Genomic DNA, 20,381 nt, shown 5'->3' with positions numbered 1-20,381 from the left:
CACCAAATATTATTTTAGCAGTAAAATATCGAACATGAACAAGAAATCCACTTGCAAATTATCTTAACGTTGTGATGACCCACCTGCCTCCCTAAGAGGACTAGATGTGACAAGGTCAAGTTTAATGCGAGAATGGCACAAGGGCGTCCATCACAAATGAGCTTTCACAAACTTCATCCTTGAGTGGCTTTTGGGCCTTGATAAGCAGTGACGATTTTTTTTTTTTTTTTAAATAAATTTAGACCTTTCATGCTAAACTAACTGGACGGATCCGGCGTTTGTTGGGAGTCATTTTACTTTATTTCTGTTTTACTGGCCTCCCCACGAGGGCAGAGTTAGACACAGGTACATTTCAATTTGAGGGAATATTCAGCCTCCAAATAGGGTTACTCTGGATTGGCACAAAAACGAAAACTGCTTTAGTCTAATTACGATCTTTTCTTCACTGACTGAGAACAAGAAAAACTAAGGACATATACTACACACTGCTCCTAAGTCTAAGAAACTAACCTTCATTTTTTTCTCGATTGCAAAAAAAAATTTTTTAACATTTATTCAAAAAATCAGGTTCATGATGAAAGTGATCAGACGTGTTAAAAATAAATAAATAAATAATAAAAAAAATATCAAAATCCCATGAAGATTATTTTTTTTACTCTTGAATGTATAAACAGATACACAGCCAGATATGAATAGATATTTTTAATAGGATTTAGAATTGTTTGGTCATTAAATTATTAATTGAACCAAATTGTTATAAAATTCTAACCTAAAAAAAAATAACGTTTTAATATCTACTTAAATAATTTCCAAACTTTACTTAAATGAGAATTTGCTCATAATTTTTTTTAACTAACTTTAAACGACAGTTTAAATGCTTCCAAATCCTTTTCAATTTTCGAAGAATCATAAAGTACTTCATTTTTTTTTTTTTTTTAAAGATTACGGCTATCCTTTTTAAGATACCAAAATTCATTCTGGTAGATTTAATTTCGTAACTTATTTTGAATACGATTAAATTTTTTTTTTTTTTAAACTACGTGAAAAACTAAAAATAAAGAAAAATCGGATGTGCGTACCCCGGGTACGCACATCCGATTCAGAAAGAAAATATCGTACACCAAAAATCACAAATTGATCACGTAACTTTATTTTTAAATTAAATAAAATTTTGCGACCAAACGAACAGCGACGATATCGCAACGGCGCAACGCCATCTTGAAAGGGAAAGAACTCTAAATAATTCAAGCTTGCAAGGATTTAGAAAGCTATTTTTAATATGGGTGGGGACATTGGAAAAAGCTCAAATTCGCTAAAAAAAAAGTTTTTCTTTGTACAAATAAAACTACTTGATCAACTTATGATTTTTGGAATATGATATTTTCTTTCTGTCACGGGTACACAAAGATTTTTTAATATAGAGGGAATTCTGAACAAGAACCAAGCTCGTTATTAGATTTTTAATTTCAACAAATAATCGGTCAATAGTAAATATGTGCAAGTCACGTAGAGACGAAAAATAAATCGTTTCATGATTTCATTTAATACAAATTTCGAAATCATTCATGGTTTTTGGTGTCGAAAAGATATTTGGCGATAGTGCGAGTAGGGGTTACAGAAAATGACACGTCACCTCCACCTTCAGGATAGAGATAAACATACACTAATATATATGTATATAAAGTCTGTTTATTATACAAGCATTATTGGTTACATATGTGCATACATGTTTCAGTGGAGTCCCAATTTTAACTTCATCAGACCAAAAAATTAATCAATATCAATTCTTTTTTGGTCTGATGAAGTGTTTTCCTTGAATGGGACTACACTGATGCACATATGTAACCAATAATGTTTTATAATAAACGGACTATATACCAGCTCTGTCCTGCATTGAGCACTCTTTAATAATCATGCGCGTTTCACTGGATTTACCTCTGGGAAACTAACCTATAACAACCGGTATATATATATATATATATATATATATATATATATATATAAAATAAGAATTACAGTTAAGTTTACCAAAATGATCCAAGATGGCAAAACTGAAGTAAATGATAAATATTAAAGAATTAATATTTATAAAATAATCTCAACCAGATGTAAAAGCTCGATAAAACCAAATAGGAGAGAGAGCTTATAGAACAAGTAGTTAATTAACTACTTGCTCTAATATATATATATATATATATATATATATATATATATATATATATATATATATATATGAGAGAGAGAGAGATTTTATAAAAAAATTAGCAGAGTTACCCGGCGTTGTCGGTCCACGAAACAAAATAAATAAATAAATGTACTAGTGCAGTGAGTGCACTTACTGATCCGTGCTGAAATAATAACGTTATTATTTAAAAAGCTATTCTTAACATGGGGAGGGAGGGTGGTTTGTACCTATTCTGTACTTTAACCTTACAATTGAATAAAAAAAAACTTTAATTAAACTTGGAAATACGATTTAAAAAATAGTGCGGATCAGTAAGTGCACTAGCACAAAAAAAAAAAATACTCGATCAAATTAAGTGAAATTTTTTTCGGAGATCTCCAGTTCAAAACGGCTGCGACCCTTTTTTCGATATTTTCATTTTTTAAGGTCTTGATTAAAATGTACAAGTACCCTTTTTGATTACTACCTGCTCTTTGCAGGATATTAAGCACTTTATGGTTCCCGGGCAACAATAACAAAAGGACAGAAAGAATATATTCGGCAGTTGAACATGATACAGAAAATGATGCGTTGCTCACCTCCAAGACGGAGGCGATATCAAACATTAATCTTGACATGTATGTGTTTGCGTGTATACACACACACACACACACACACACACACACAGCATCTCAAAAATATACTCAGTCTTCAAATTAAGATTAAACCTTTACGAACATGTAATGAAATGGAATCGCTTTGAATACAGAAGACGAATATAATTGAAAAATCACGTTCCTAAATGTTCAAATTCATGGTCATTATTATGTAGACAACGCTGATAACACAAATTTGTGACACTATATATATATATATATATATATATATACTAGCATTTCAGCCCGGTGTTGCCCTGGTGTTTGGAGGTGTATGTTGAGCAAAAAAAAAAAAAAAGCGGTCAATTTTTTTTTTTTTTACTTTGACCTCTATTATGACCCCTTAACATTTATTTTGGGCTCAAATCAAGTTATTAAGTTAGATCCATGTCCAAGGAACCTATATCTAAAATTTCAAGTGTTTAGACCCAAAATTGCCGGAGGAGTTTGGTAGAGTTCTCAAAGGTCAAATCGTTGAACTTTGACCCCTTAACCAAATTTCGGTAAAACTATACAAACACCGTGACAGCGAATTAACCCTACCCCTAACCCTAACCCTAAACCTAACCCTAACCCTAAACCCTAACCCTAACCCTAATCCTAACCCTAACGCTGTCACGGTGTTTGTATAATAATACCCAAATTTCTGGCCGAAAATGGATTACAAACATTTTCCCAAATTTCAGTACCATGTATATCAAATTTCGAGTCTGTAGACTGAAAATTGACGTAGAAAAATGTACACAAACTCACACGTTCTAGTCACAAGCGGTTTGTATCATTGTTTTAACGCTAGTATTTCGTGATCCTTTGTGTCAAATATCAGATCGATTATTTAAAAATATTTAGGGTCTGACTGTTTTTTTTTGGGGGGGGGGTTGTGGATACATTATCACACGAATGTATCTGCGAATAGTTTTCATATAATATGCAAAAAAGAAAATACTGAAATATTACAATTAACAAACACGCATTCCATGATTATAAAATCAGAAAAGAAATTAAAACACGCGAGTCGATACATCGACCACGTGACTTGAAAGTGGAGACTACGTGCTTTTCAAATATTTCAAAAATGTTCTTGTAGCACAGTAGCAATCGAAGTGCCGTTTTGATTTGGTTTAGGAGCACACACCGTAATTTTATAGACTTCAAAAATCAGTTTTGAAACCGATCAAATAAGCATAGTTTCAACAATTCATCAAAAATTACCTCTCTCTCATAACGATAGTATTTTTTTATGAATATTTATTTTTAAACCTACAAACACGTGTTTACTGTTACTCTCGTCGGTGTGTGAAGTGATGAATACAGCCAGCCGAAAGATTTGAATCTAGTCTCAAAGTCATCCTTGACTTTATAGGCTGGTATTCAACCTCTAGACTTTGTTTTATTTGAGTCGAAGTTTTTGAAATTCAAATGTTAGACTTTTTTCCGGAGGTCGACACATCATCTGAGATCATACACAGACATTTTCGAATAGTCCATTAAATGCTTCCTTTATCTCAAACACAGAATTAAAGAAATTGAGAATATTTTTCTCTCCCCAATTGACCATTTCAATACGTTACAGTACATCTTTCTTGTGGTCTCTTAGGCTTATCAGATTCCAGGACAAGAATTCATCTAGTTTGGTAGAGAATCCAGTTTCGTGCTGTTGCTCCAGGTAACGTGTTTGTGTGTATGTTCTTAATAATATAGTTTTACCAGTATATATGATAAATGACGACGGAACGAACATAATTTACTTTCTGACATTTAGGGCTTCTGTAGAAACCATGCTTAGACGACTTCTTTCGCTTTGGGGGGGCTATTTAAGCTATTTTTTTGTATAAATACGTTCTTTTTATTAAAATTTAATTCAATATCTTAGGATTTTACTAATTATCTTTGAAATACACCCAAAAAACTAATATTTATCTTTCAAGGGATTTTTGACAATAAATTTGTTCAACTTCAAAATTTAGCCAGTTTCCAAATGTCGCCATTTTTAATTATAACATTTTCTCACGTGTACAAATATTTTTTTTCTTTTTTGGAAATTAACTTTAGGCTTTAATCTTTCAAATACAATAAGAAAATTTTAAAAAAGTTGTCGGAAACCTACAAAAAAAATTATGATAAACCGACTTTCAAAACTGTCCCTCTATTAGTTTTCCGGTATTAATGTCCGTACCTAGTCAATGACATAACTAGGGCTATGACAACAGCATATTCTTTTCATTGTTTTTACTCTCGAGTATATATCCGACATAGACAATCAACCAAGGATCACACTACATAAAAACATAAAATATCAATGGATGTATACCTGAGAATCAAAACAAGGAAAAGAATATGCTGTTGTCACAGCCCTACCAATAACATTGCTCACACTTATGAGGTAATCCATAGTGGTAGCATATCACAGAACAAATATTATACTACTACCCCCTCCGAAATTGAGCTTACATACATAATGGAATGGTTTCAGCTTCACCAACTGTCTAATTAGTAACAGATTATTAATTATTAAATGTTTTGCTAACAATGCTTTGAAATGGACAATTAGTTGAGTGCAATTATGTCAGCCGTTTGCAAAAGATTTTTATTGTTTGCTTTTTTTTTTAATAATTACAAACTACAAAGAATTTTCGCATTGTTAAGAGATATAAGGAAATGATTAAATTACTATTCACGAGTTTCCATCAGAAAAAGAAAAGAGAAAACATTTTCCCCATGTGAACTAAAATAGTAATTAAAAAAATTACTAATCCAATGGGAAAAAATCTGCAATTAGAAAATAATTAAACAAGTCATTCCCAAGGTCATATATATATATATATATATATATATATATATATATATGAGAATGGAAATAGTATTCCGACGAAATAGAGAGAAATAAAAAGGAACAAATCAAGTTATGTGTTCATCAACGTTTCGTCTTTATTTCGAGACTTTCAAAGGAAGTCTCAAAAAAAAAAAAAAAAAAAAAAAAAAAAAAAAATTAACACGTAATTTTGTTTCTTTTTTTATTTCTCCGTCTATATATAATTCCAGGTTAATATATTCCAGAGGCAAAGTAACCAAATACAACAGTGCTCAATAACGAAGTAGGCAAGATATACTTTTTTATTTGTTTTTACTATTAATATGTCGTTACACACACACATTCATGAGCATGTTTCGGTTTGTCAGATACTTGTAACTGCAAACCAGTTACAATCAGAGATATTGCTTATGCAAAAGTTTAGTCCGTAGATTACGGACTAAACTTTTGCATAAGTAATATCACCTGAAGAGGTTTGTAGTTACTTGTAACTGGCTGACCGAAACCTGCTCATAAGTTTAGCGACATTAATGTTTATGTAAAACAAAAAGTATTTTATATATATATATATATACATAAGATAAAATAAATGTGAGTGTATTTGTCAATTCAATAAAGCATAAACATAAATAGCGGAGTTATAAAAGGGTCGTTATATCATGGTATTTCGAAACCTAATGCTTCTCATCATCAAAGATTTGATCTGTTGGTTGTCTGTTAGTCATATTGACATTTTCTCTTTCAGATCCAGGCTGAATAGCAAGGCAGGCTCGACTCTTGAGTCTTTGTTGTAAAACCAGTCCAAGAAAACCAAAAAACTGATACCAGTGGTTCTCTGGTGAGTCCTCCTGCATTGTTAACAATTGCAAATGAACTCTAACCATGCCGTTTCAGGAGAGGTGAAATCGTTGATTATGCAACCCTTGCTTCACGGTAAACTCCCTACACAGTGACCCTCACTGGAAGTATCCATTGCTTCTAGAACGAAAGGAGGTCTCACATGACACATTAAAATCATCTAATATATATATATATATATATATATATATATATATATATATATATATATATATATATATATGCTAATGCAGAGAGTGATCCGCGCTATTTTTTAAATCGTATTTCCAAGGTTAATTCAAGTTTTATGTTTTTTAATTCAATTGTATGGTTAAAGTACAGGATAGGTACAAACTACCCTCCCCTCCCCATGTTAAGAATGGCTTTTTAAATAACGCTATTATTTCAGCAAGGCTCACTCTCTGTATGAATGTAATATATATATATATATATATATATATATATATATATATATATATGTGTGTGTGTATTTTTCAGTTTTAAAGCCCTTTAATTTCGTTTTTTTTTCCAATATGAACATCTAGAAAAACAAAAAAGACAGTTTCCACCTGAATAGATCTTAGTTTTTAATAACTACAGATCGAAACATCGTCATGTTAGTGTTGCGTTGCACTCGTCTATACATTGTGTGTGTGTTCCCTATAGAAGGTGAGAGAATCTACATGTACAAATATTTAAGCGAATCTCTAATAGGCATATGAGGACAGAACATATCTAAGAATTTCAAATATGTCCTAAAACATTTTCCGAGGAAGACAATGGAAGTGGCCCCGTAGTGATCTTGAACCTCTACGTGTCCCCAACTGATCACGCGGCAGAACCTGCTTAAAATTTCAAATACGTTAATGAAATTAAAACGTACGACTATATTTATCATTGATTTAACACCCCTTTTGCTGTCATGTGTTGGACGGGTTTAAGAAATTGACTTACAAAGTAAACGATTTCTGAAGGGCGAAACGGGGATCCAGGGGGGGGGTATGGTATTGTGAACAAAGTGAAAAATGAGCAGAGTTCCTCATTGCGTCCCGAGCAACGTCGGGTAGTTCCTAAAAGTACAATTATAAATTATTTCGTTATAATTATACTAGTAGGAAGACCCGACGTTGCTTTGGACCCAAGAGGAACTCTGCTCATTTTTCACTAATTTAAAACTAATATTAAAAAGTGGTGTTTCACTTTTCTATATAAATATTTAAAAAAAATGATCACTCCAGAAAGCACTATTGCTCAACCAATTCTAAAACAGAACATAACTATTTTCTGATAGAACATTTTCACACGAATGGTGACATTTATTGAATGTGTTTCTATCACTATTTTGTTTAATTTTCGATTTTGGAGCTATTATCTAGGCTTGACTGTGGCTCTAATGAGACCAATATATTTTTTTTCCGAACTCAGATTTTACACAACCGTCATTTTTAAGTAAAAAAACACTTTAAAATAAGTTAAAACAAAAAAAGCATCTGGGTATATAGAAGACCAACTTAGCTTGCCTTTGGTAACATTTATTTGCTATGTATTTCTTTTTTGTTAGCTATTCTGAGGGAGGGAAAAAAAAAAAAAAAAAATCACCAAATATTGCTTGATTTTCTATATATATAAAAAAGGTATTTTCAAAATGTAAATTGCTTGTGTAAAATTAATTTCACTAAAATAATTTGGCGCTTCTTCGGAATAAGGACGAAAATCGAAATATTGAATTCCAATTAAACCCAAGAATATCAATTATGTCGAAAGTAGTAATCTATCCGAAAATTACGAAAAACGATAAAAGTAGAAAATTACGAGCTATACTTAAAATAATAAACAGACGAGTTCGTTTCCTAACAGGGGAGGTAATTGTAGTTTGTCATATTCGAATTGGCGGATCAATCAATCGTGAAAGTACGTTTTAATGCATTAATGTTAATTATTGCAATATGACAAAGAGATAACATTGGCTTTTAATTTTTGAATAAACGACAATAATTTTCGGTACTTATGCAGAGAAAGTACCGTGCTATTTTTTTTTATAGTATTTTTACGTTTTACGGTATCTTGTTTATTAAATTGTTAGGTGGAAGTACAGAATAGTTACAAACACCCATGTTAAGAATGGGTTTCTTAATAACGAAATTATCTTCTCTGGTGCTGCCCTAGTCGATAATTTAAAATTTTAGAGATGCCAGTGGGCCACAAAAGGTGCTTATTCAAATTGGCACTAATGGCGCCGCCGTACATAATACAGACTTAAAAATATTTTCTTTTCTTTACTACGGCGACATTAGTTACAGAACGAAGAGGTCATATTCCAAAAGTTACGTATATTGATCAAGTATTTTTTTTTAACTAAGAAAAATAGAAACTTACGATTTTGAGCGATTTTACTAAACTGTATTGAACATAAGGTCGATTCTTTATCTCGACAGTTTGAATTGAGTTGCCTCTCCTTTATTTCATCGAGTTTAATCATGGCCGACGAAAACACGACTCGCTTAGTAATAAAATTTGATTTTCTTGAATAAAAAAATTACTTGATCAAGTTATGTGATTTTAGGAATATGACATTTTCGTTCCGTGACTGGTACGTAGATCATATAGACTTTTTTGTTGTGAAATTATGAATAAGCACCTCACAAAGAAATAAGTTTAAATCTATAGACTTTATGGGGGAAACAGTGCAATATTTAAACGGCGCCACTATTCTATAATTGAATAAAACGATTAAATAAAAATGGTTGACTACTTTTTATATAAAAAAGGAATAAATTGTTTAAAAATAAAAATAAAATAAATGTAAATGAAATTGGAACTAAAACTGTTAAAAGCCCCGCCTTTTTTGAAAAAGTGCGGAGTTCGTGAAACGGAAAACATTTCCAGGTATGTAAGAACAGGTGCGCGTTTCAAAATAACGAAAAAAGAAAATCGATTTTTTTTTGTTTTTTTATAAATCTATAAATGTAAATTTTAAAACTCATTTTACATTGGTTTTATTCAGTTTTCTTTTCTAGAGATATTTAAATAAAGACTGTGCACCCACCCAACAGTTTTTAAATATCTATTTTTAGAAAAAAGGAAACTGACATAGTTCGAATATAGAAACGTGTGACTATAAAACGATGGCAAAAAAAATACAAGAAAAAAAATTTAAAAAAACATTTAGAAAAAAAGGGAGGGGTTAACAAGTTATTTAATCAGAAATATAGCTTCAAAAATATTTCGAAAATATTCAGATGTAATTTTGTTATAAATCTGTTAGTCTGGCAAATGGAAGGAAACAAACGTTTTTTTTCTTTTTTATACTACGGCTTATCTCTAATCATGGAAAAAAAAATCAATTTAGTACCTATTAAGTATAAAAAAAAGGAATGCACATAAACATAGTACAGTTATATATATATATATATATCACATTAAAAAAAGTCAACTAGTTTTGTCAGGTCAAATTCAAGTTTCATAATTTTTTTAAATTGTTAGGTGGAAGACAAATACCCTCCCCATGTTAAGAATGGCTTTCAAAATAACGTTATTTCCAAAAATGCACAAGTACCGAAATTTATTTATAATTAAAAGTAATTTTTACGAACAATTGGGTAAAATCACATTTTCCTTAGACGTTATTAAGTAGGCAATCTACACGCAAGGGGCATAACTCTGAAACGAATATTTTAGACTACTTATTCATGGGGCCTATGATGCTATGTTTGTTTATAGCGAGAGTTTTTTTTTTCTTTTGGGGGGGGGGGTTAAACTAAAAACACGATAGCAGTTCTACTTTATGAATTTTCGTAATTTTTGGATATATTACTATTTTCATGACAAGTACGTAATATTGTTTATGCTCGAAACGATATTCTTAAAAATCGATTTGTCGACTATATCTTAACAAGCACCCTTTTTTATTATTATGAAAACAGAAACAAAAAAAATAAAAGAGGCCATGATGTTTGATAAAAATGGCTAAAAAGATGCTTTAACAGAATTCACCTCAAACATAACCAACAATACCCCCCCCCCTTGCGTTTCAAACGGGTTTTGGCCGACTTGGCCTCGTCAGAAAAAGATGAAAATGGTATCAAAAGAAAGGGGAAAGATTGGAGAATAGATTGGAAGTAAAGAAAATCAGCTCCATTTACCTTTTTCTGTTGTTTTTCCCAGGCTGGATCGAGTAAACCCTCCCGGTCCCATTCTTCCTCTTCTTCCATGTATCCATCGCTATAAACCTCATCCGACATTGTCGAAGAAGTTGGAGTTTTTCCTCTTTTTTTTTTTTTTTTTGGTCTTAAAAAATGTTTACTTTTTTGTGGATCTTTTTTTAATCCTTTTTTCTTCCTTTTAGATGAAATTTAAAAAAAAAAAAGAGAAACTGGAGAGAAATAACGAAGATATATTCCTTGGTTGGTTATAATTCACAGGAAAGTCCCGGCTTATTATTGTTGTTGTTGTTGTCCAGCTAAAAAGAAAAAAAAAAAGAAAAAATGAATTAAAAATTCGAACATTTTTTTTTTTATTCTCCTAAACACTTCCCCAGTTTAACATTCACAGGCAAATTTAGAAAGCCATTCTTAACACAAGGAGACACTTTGTCGTAGTTATTGTACCGTGCTCAAAAATGTTATTTAGAAAGCCATTCTTAACATGAGGAGGGGGAGGGTGTTTTGTATATAATCTGTACTTTCACCTAACAATTTAATAAAAAACATTGTGAAAATTTAATTTAATATGAATATGCTATCTAAAAAACGGTGCGGTAGAATAAGGGTATAAGCAGCACCGACTTCATTTATTTTTATATTGAGCGGATGGAACTCTTAAAATACAATAAAAAATGCCTGTGGTTGTTAAACTGCATTAGTGCAACCTATTTTTAATAATATATGTGTGTGTATATATATAGGTATTTAAGTTATTTCACTAGCACAAAATTTAAAATATTTCTTTATTTTCACATGTATATGTTTCGTACACACAAGAAAATCATATATATATATATATATATATATATATATACACACACACACGAATTATATATTTACAAGAAAATTGGGTGCTTCTACAGAATTTGAACAGGACCAAAATGGCCTTTTAAGGGTTAAATAAAAAAATTCAGTTAAATTCTGTAGAAGTATGGAACATTATTTACTAATGTATACATACACACACACACATTATATATATACACACACAAATTATTAAAGTGTTAGATTTAATTAAATTTTGTATCCAGACAAACTTTGTGGTTAAATTTTAAAATTATTCACTATTTAACACAAATATTATTAAAATTTATATTGAAATAACCAAAAATAATAAATATCAATTTTATAGAAAAAGAGCAATATATATATATATATATATATATATATATATATATATATATATATATAGGTAGGTAGGTAGGTAGGTAGGTATAGAAATTCAGATAAATATACATTGATATATAAACTTGCTTGGCTTTTGTCCTTTCTGGTGTGATCGATTTTTAAAAACTTCGGTAAAGATTATTTTTAATCCTTTTTTTTTTTTTTTTTAATTTACGATTATTTTTAAAGAGAAAAAAAGGGACGATAGACGGAGAGAGAGACAACAAGAGCAAAAGTTATACGCACAACACCGCCCCGCCGACTGCCGCTGTTGTTGTTCACGCTAAGAGCCACCGACTGACGGAAAGGCTTCACTTCGGTAAAGATCGGCAGGTTCCGTCTCCACCGGAAACAACCGGAAGTTACCGAACAGCGACGACGACGACAACGCTCACACGAGGAGATCCTTTTGGAGAAAGAAAGAGAGAAGCACCGTATGTTTATTTGCGTTAAACCTCTCAAAGTTTCACTGACTTGCAAGTGACGGAAGGCTTACTTCGGCAAAGATCGGCAAGTTCCGTTCAACAAGATTTAATACCCTTACTAAAAACAGCCGGATATTACCGAATCATGACGATAGTTCGTAACAAGGGAGAAAATTTAAAAGACAAATAAAGTTTTTTTTTTTTTTTTTGCGTGTTCACCTACCTTACAATCTACCGACTAAAACAAGGCTCACTTCGACAAAGATCGACATGTTTCTGCGAGACCTAACACCGTCACCGAAAACAACCGGATATCACCGAACCGAACCTGAACCACGATGATAATCCGCAACAGAGGAGAAATTTGAAAGAGAAAGAAAATATAGAAAAGCTAAAGACATTTTTTTCTGTGTAATATTCACCTACCTTAAGATCTACCGACTGAAGCAAGCCTCACTTCGGCAAAGATCGGCACGTTCCGCTCGACGAAACGAAACACCCCTTACCGGATATTACCGAACAACAACGACAACTTGCTGCAGAGGAGACCTTTAGCAGACAGAGCTGAGAGAAGAAGGTGTTAGCCTACCTCAAAAATTCACCGAGTGAGGATGGAAACCTCAGTTCGGCAATGATCGGGACTTTTCGCTCGACGAGACCTAGTACCCTTACCGGATATTACCGAATAACTACGAGCACTTGCGGAACGCGGGGGGGGGGGATACCGTAAAGAAAGCTAGACTTAACACTAAACGAAGGCGTGTCTGTGTGTTATCCTTTATTTGAATGTATCTATTTCTGTGTGATATTAGTTTTTTTTCTTCTTTTTTTAACAAGCAAGAAGCACCTTGTGTTACGTCTGCTTTGGGAAAAGAAAGGAGAGAATGAGATTGAACTTAGAACTACGAACTAAAAAAAAATAACATTTAGCAGAAGATCATTGCTAAAAGAAAAGGCCCGATTCTAACCGAGGTTTCATGTTGACCTTATGCCAGACTTAAGCTTGCGTGCGCACGTGCGTGACGCTAGATTAAGTAATAGAAAACACGTGCGTGCGTAAGCACAGGTCGGTTTTAGGCACCTTGCGTCGCGCAGTAATGTCTCAATGGTGTGTATATTGAAGCGGTTAACTCCCAAAAAGAGGCTGCCATATTTCAACGACTATTTTATTAATTCATTTTTTTTTTTTTCGCATAGGTAGCAGGCAAATTAGTCCACCGTGAAAATTTGTGCAAATAAAGTAAGGTACGGATCAATTTTTTAAAATAAGATTGCAGAAACAGGGGACATAACTCAGATTGTTTATTTTGGAAAACATATTTTGAATTATTTTCAATTCTGGCTTATTGCCCCTTATTTAATTAAATATTGAATTTCAAGTTAAACAAATGGTATGTACGTAATTGTCAGGTCTCAAATAGTAACATATCCAAGAATTACGAAAAACAATAAGGTAAAAAATAATTATTAATGAAAAAAGAAATCTGTGAAAGCAAGCGAAATCACTATAATTACGCGTTACTAAAAAGAGACAAGTTGACATGGGGAGATAATTAAGTTTTGCCGTTTACATCACGTGACGAACGTAATTCCAAAATGTCGGACAAAATTTATTCCCCCCTATGAACTTTATCGAAAACAGTTTTTCATTAATAATTATTTTTCTACCTTATCGTTTTCTGTAATTTTTGGATATGTTACTAGTTGCGACATGACAATTACGTAGGTACCATTTGTTTTACTTGAAATTCATTTTTTTTTTTCGTTTCTTTAATATAGAAGCACCTTAATTTGTATTATTCTTATTTCTGAGCACGTGCTACTTTTTAGATAGGATTTTCAAGTTAACTTCACCGAACAATTTACCGGAAAAAAGACACTATGGAAAAGGTACTTTGTTTAATAAATTGTTAGGTGAAAGTTCAGAATATTGCTTTTAAACCCCCCCCCCCCATCTCCATGTTAAGAATAGGTTTCTACATAATAACGTCACCATTTCAGCACGGTCCATATTCTGCATAAATACCGACTATTGTGCTACTGTTTTCGTTTTCTGTGTTATTCCTGTAACGTTTTGGCCGATATAACCTACAACCTTCTGAGGAAGCATCTTGTCGAACTTGTACAGAATTTAAAACGAGACCGTTTATTCAATCCATGGGGATAGCTCGTTCTTGTTCCGCCAGTCATGACCAGGTAGAAGTCCTAAATAATTCTTAATTGTATTCCAAGAGGACACCAGGGAGGTAACAATCCAACAAATTTTTAACAATGACCTAGACACCTTCAGACTCGAACGAATCCTGAAAGCCCGTCTACAACTCAAAAATTAAAACTTTTGACCAAGTTCATTGGAGACCCAACTTTGCGGCTCCCAGGTTTTGCTACAAATAGTCGGAAGCAATGGGTAGCCACAAACTGGATCAGAACAAGACACTGCAGTAAACAAACAAAGGTAGAGACAATCATTCTGCCCAAAGTGCAAGGACCCCCCCCCCAAGAACATAGACCATCTGATCCTACGCTGTCCGGTCACTCGACTGAAAAGAGGCTATGCGACAGCTCATTTACCTGAAGACAATTTCTCAAATTGGCTAAAAAATAGCGATGTAGAGGTCTAACCCATACGATTTTTTTTTTTTTTTACATGGGGTCACCACTTATCAAGGCCCAGAGGCCACTCAGGGATAAGGGTTATTGCGTGTACAATCAATGAGATAGTATTGTAGTAATCATTAGTATTGGTGTAAAATGTTTTTGACTTCTAATAGGGGTAGTTATTTAATTGCCGCCCACCTCGGCAAAATGTGACACAAGGCCGGAAAGTGGGAACCCCGCAGGCCCCCCCTAAAGAAGGGGCACTCCAGCAAGTTTAAAAATTGCCTGAGTAACCCCATCGGCATTCCCCGGTCGGGGCGCCTCAGGCAGCAAGCAATAAACTTGCCCCACCGGAAAGCCCGGTGGCAAGGCCTGGGAGGGTGGACCTCCTAGGTATTACCCAGGCGGTGTACCTCAGTCCAACAGGTGCTGGGCCGGTTCCCGGCCCCTCACCTGTTGGGCTGAGTGTCAAGTGACGAATCCTTAACGTGTACTACCCTGTCTCCCTGCAGCCGAAGCCGCTAGGAGACCTTCTCCATCAGACTTCTAATGGGGGGCATGAGACGAATGGATTTGCCAATCATTTTTATAACCAATGGCTGTGCTAAACAACCAATGAAAACGTCCCAAAATTATTATAAAAATTATCGATTTGATAGAGTGTCTTACTTAAGGGGGTGGTTTGTCAGGAATTTGTTCATGTTGGATTTGAAGACATCCAAGTTGTAGTCAGGTGGGAAACAAGCGAACGGAAGAGAGTTCCACAATCGTGCACTTCTGAGAAAGAAGCTCTGCTCATGGAATCTACATTTGGATTTAGGCACAGATGAAGAGTGGGGAAAATTATTGACAGTAGTTTAACTGCATTCTTAGTTTCGCCTGTAGTGAGGGGTGAAACTTAAGTATTCGGAAGAGTGTCATTTAGAATTAACTAGCCTAGGTGCCTGGCGTTGCCCGGGTGTTTGGAGGCGTGTGTTGAGCAAAAATAAAAAAAGTAGTAGTATGCAGGCAGGCTCGAACCCAGTAGCGCAAAGGAGGAAAAGAATGTAGAAAAAAAAGTGACATCTTTGCCGTTGTATCCATCACCAAACCGGAAGTGGTGAAGATTTAAATTAAGGCTAGTCAATCGAAAAGAGGGGATGACTTTCGAAAATATCGGTGAAAAAAACGACCCCCTCCTTGTAGAAAAGTGCCCAGTTGAGGATGAAGGAATTAATGATTTTAGTCAATTTTGTGATATTTGTCATCCGAAGGGTAAAGCTTCAAAATGATACCGATCTCGTGGAAATCCGTCGCTTCTGTTGAAAGTTTTAGGCAGACATACATACATACATAAGTTTGGTGGTTAAATTTTAAATTCTGAAAAAACAACATATAGACACATATATTCGATTTAAGAATTTATTGTTTGACAAAAGGAATGTATAGAAGCGGTTATGTAATTTCCTAAATCCATGGATTTTCAATAATGGCTCATATCATCAGAGGAAATGAAATGCGGTGAGCAAAATGATGATATGACCATTATTGAAAATCCATGGATTAAAGAAATTACATAACCCCTTCTATACATTCCTTTTGTCAAACAATAAATTCTTAAATCGAATATGTGTCTATGTGTTGTTTTTTCAGAATTTAAAATTTAACCACCAAACTTATATATTGCTCTATTCTTAAATATTGAGCTTTTCCTTTTTGGCTAGGATCATCTTGAAAGTATTACTTCAAGTAATATCTATCAGGATTTTTCATTTTTCATCTGAATTCTATCAGTGTCTTATCTCGCTTACATACATACATACATACATACATACATACATACATTTAAACAAACAGGTGAGATTTATATAATAGACTAGCGAGGGGTACCCGGGTGTTTGGAGGTGTGTGTGGAAACTCCGGGGATGGGGGGTGGGGTTTAAAAAAAAAAGTAAGTATGAGGATTGAACCCGAACTGTTGAGGCAAAGTTGTAAATTAAAGTGTGAAAAAAAAAAGTGCAACGTTAACAATTGCCCCACCACGAGATGCTAACGGAAACACGTTTGAATTTATTTAATTACTTGGATTTGGCAGGTGTCCATTTTAATGAGTTAATGAGGTCAAGTTGACTGAGGGATAGTACCTTCATTTACTGCGGAACGCTTTTTCTTATTTTTATTTTTCCCAAGATGTTATAGGAGAAAGATTAACCCACATGCGGCGAGCGTCAAATGTGGAATATTTATCTTCCCGAAATCCAGTAAATTAAATAGACTAGCGAGGGGTACCTGGTGTTGCTTGGGTGTTTGGAGGTATGTGTGGAAACTCCATGGGGGGGGGGGTACAAAAAAAATAGTAAGTATGAGGATCGAACCTGAACTGTTGTGGCAAACTTGTAAATTAAAGTGTGAAAAATAAAACGTGCAACGTTAACCATTGCTCCACCGCGAGATGCTAACAGAAACACGTTTGAATTTATTTAATTACTTGGATTTGGCAGGTGTCCGTTTTAATGAGTTAATGAGGTCAAGTTTGACTGCAGGATGGTACCTTCATTTACTGCGGAACGCTTTTTTTTATTTTTATTTTTCCCAAGATGTTATAGGAGAAAGATTAACCCACATGCGGCGAGCATCAAATGTGGAATATTTATCTTCCCGAAATCCAGTAAATTAAATAGACAGGCGAGCTTCGCTGTTAACTGTGAGATATTACGATTTACATGTGATATAAAAAGTTTTAAAAAGTTGTGAAGCGACCGACTCCTTCTCTGAAAAAAGCCTTTTGTAGCCATACAGGAAAAGCGAACACACATACATGCATACATACATACATTTTCACTTTTATATATATAGATTATTTGGCACTTTTATCCGTTGCATCACGGGTCCTTATTTGTTTGGAGTTGTTTTAGTTTGAATCCGTATTCATGTTTTTGTGTTACTCTTGTTCGACCCAAACAATGTATATAGCCACATTGTATGAGGAGATGCACAAGATGCCTTATTGCATCACATATAAACATCCGCATATCGTTACGATCAGGGAAGCAGGAAACAATGAGAAAATTTCAAATTCTCGCACTCTGAAAAAAGAAACTATTAGAGTAGAAGGTTTTCAGGTATCTATGAACCTCAACAGTGAAGGAGTGGGATTTTGCTGCTAGAGGTGGGATTGTCAGGTGTATGTACGTTGAGGAGAAATCAGTGCAATGAGTTCGCTTAGAGCATATTTCAATAAAGTGCTTGTAGAACAGGCACAGGGATGCAACATTACAGCGATGAGACAGAGGTTGGAGCTTGGCTGATAGTGCGGGACCTATAAGACTGGGGGTCTCTTTTTTGAACACTGTTTAAGGGGGAGAGATTTGTGATAGATGCGCTAATCCAGATGTGGCAGTATAGGAGATGATAATTATGGCCATTTAAAAGATTTGAACCCAGTTACAAAGTCATTTTTGACTCAAAAAGCTGGTATCTCACCTTCAAGGCCATCAGAACTCAACACGAGAATTAAGGGAAATTAAGTATCTATAAATGCCAAATCCACAGGCATAAATAGTAAACAGTCCGAGAGTATTCAAATGATTGAGATTGTCGGACTGACTTCCTCGTTTCGGACGTTTTACCCATTACTTCATCAGGTGTCTTGTATCGACCTGGGGAACTGTTTGTTAGGAGTTTCGAACCCAACCCTTTATTATTATTATTATGGTTCCTCAGTTCGATACAAAACACCTGATGAAGGCCGGAGGGTAAAACGGCCGAAACGTTGTGACTATAACAACCAAGATGAGGAAATCAGTCCGACAATCTCTATCAATGAAAACATATCATCTCAAAAATACAGACAATTAGTATTCAAATGGTTTTGTAATCCTCAGAATAAGGAAAATATGCAGGATAGAACAAGATTTATCAACCAAATTCTTCTAAGAGATCTTTATTTAGAAGTGTTGTGTGAGGATGAGCATTATCATGATGGAAGATGACTGCCTTCCTATGGACTAAAGTAGGTCGTTTTGGGGTCAATCTGTATGAGAATAATGAAAAAAAAATATAAATGATGCTCTAATGATCTGATCGGAAAAAGGTAATTAATCATGATATGTTTACGTAATAGCCACCTGTATGAAATAAATTGTAATGGTTCCAAAGACTTTTGCAGCGACCTGACAGTATTTTTATTCAATATATTATGCCAATATTTATCTAATGTAGTTATATTAGAAATTATGGCTCTTGGTTTAGTTAATAATATTAACTAGCGAGGCCCATGGAAATTCCACGGAATGAGAAATATATTTAATCAACAAATATGTTTTGATAAAGCTGACATTTTTCCGGATAGCAGAAAAAGTAGTTTTGGGGACAGAAAAACGAATAACACGCAGCAAATATGAGTTTACTAACATTTTTATGAAAAAATTTAATGAAAATAGTCCATTGTCTTTTCAATATAAAACTGACCCAAATAGGATAAATTAATAAATACTAATAAATATCCAGAAAGTAATATTGTGCCACATAGTTTAATACACATAATAAAATAACATTGTAAGAGACAATCTTTAATTTACTCCTTCGGCCAAGCACCTCCTGACAGACAATGATTTTTTTTGCCCTGTTTCTTTCGAATGTTCTCTTTTTTTACATAATGTTTCACTGACTTCTTTTTTCGGTGAAGAACTGCTACGCATTCCTTTCTCACACCATTACAACAATGACACTATATTCTTATTATAATGATATTTAAAAACGAGGCTACATCAAAGAGAGGTCACTCTCATATTCTTGTCCAGGGTTGCCAGATTGACCTTTTTGCGAATTTTTGGCTTTCAAAAATTGTATTTTTTCAAAATGTAACATACAGACTAAGGAAGGTACAAGCAGAATATTATATCGATGATATTCGAAAACGAGGTTACATCAAAGGGAGAGCACTCTCCTATATTATACAGATTATGGCACAGACACTAATTTAAAATTTTATGAGTTAAAAGGCTAGGTGCAAAGGTTAAAGATGAATTGTGGCAACTTTCTACAATTTGGTTTTATTCATTCCATTCAAATGGCGACAGGGTGCTATGATTGCGAATGGCTTCCTCGCTGCATGACGGCAAGTTGTACTGCTTTTGCTGTTGGTTGCTTGCCAAAGATGACAAGGCTCCTGGAACATCTACTTTTGTCACTGGTTTTGAAGCCTGGTGGAAGCTAAATCACAAAATTATTGAGCATGAACAATCAAATGATCATCTGTCGAGCTGGGAGAAATGGAAAACACTGGCTTCAGAACTCCAGCTGCAAAAAAAGCTATCAATGCAGCGCACATTTACCTGATGGATAAAAAGAAAACGAAGTTCAGAGAGATTCTGCACAGAGTTTTAGACGTGATACTTTTACTTGCACAACAGCACCTGCCATTTAGAGGACATCGCGAGAATACGTCCTCATTAAACAAAGGTAACTTCTTGGAACTTGTCGAATTGTTATCTCACTACGATGTAGTGTTAAAGAAACATCTTTTCAGCCTCCATCAAA

At 33.9% G+C, this 20,381-nt stretch overlaps 1 protein-coding gene across 8 annotated transcripts in view; it reads right to left on the bottom strand.

The window, feature by feature from the left end:
* Positions 1–12,896, bottom strand: part of LOC145255836 (alpha-actinin, sarcomeric-like) — a 260,402-nt gene extending 247,506 nt beyond the window's left edge. Inside the window, exons 1-2 of one of the 8 annotated variants that reach the window (XM_080114560.1) lie at positions 12,690–12,896; positions 10,612–10,928 (exon numbers count right to left, since the gene is read on the bottom strand). In XM_080114560.1, the coding sequence (XP_079970686.1) occupies positions 10,612–10,710 (99 nt within the window). In that variant the 5' untranslated portion in view covers positions 10,711–10,928; positions 12,690–12,896. Of the gene's footprint in view, positions 1–10,611; positions 10,929–11,907; positions 12,341–12,486; positions 12,605–12,689 lie in introns of those variants that run through there. The other 7 variants (XM_080114566.1, XM_080114561.1, XM_080114558.1 and 4 more) reach the window with 7 other exon arrangements.
* Between the last annotated feature and the right edge of the window lie 7,485 nt (positions 12,897–20,381).

This window comes from Euprymna scolopes, chromosome 31 (assembly GCF_053919585.1).
Source record: "Euprymna scolopes isolate OS-2025 chromosome 31, ASM5391958v1, whole genome shotgun sequence".
Taxonomy (NCBI): domain Eukaryota; kingdom Metazoa; phylum Mollusca; class Cephalopoda; order Sepiida; family Sepiolidae; genus Euprymna; species Euprymna scolopes.
The sequence above is the reverse complement of the archived record's forward strand: the minus strand, read 5'-3'. Positions and strand labels throughout refer to the sequence as shown.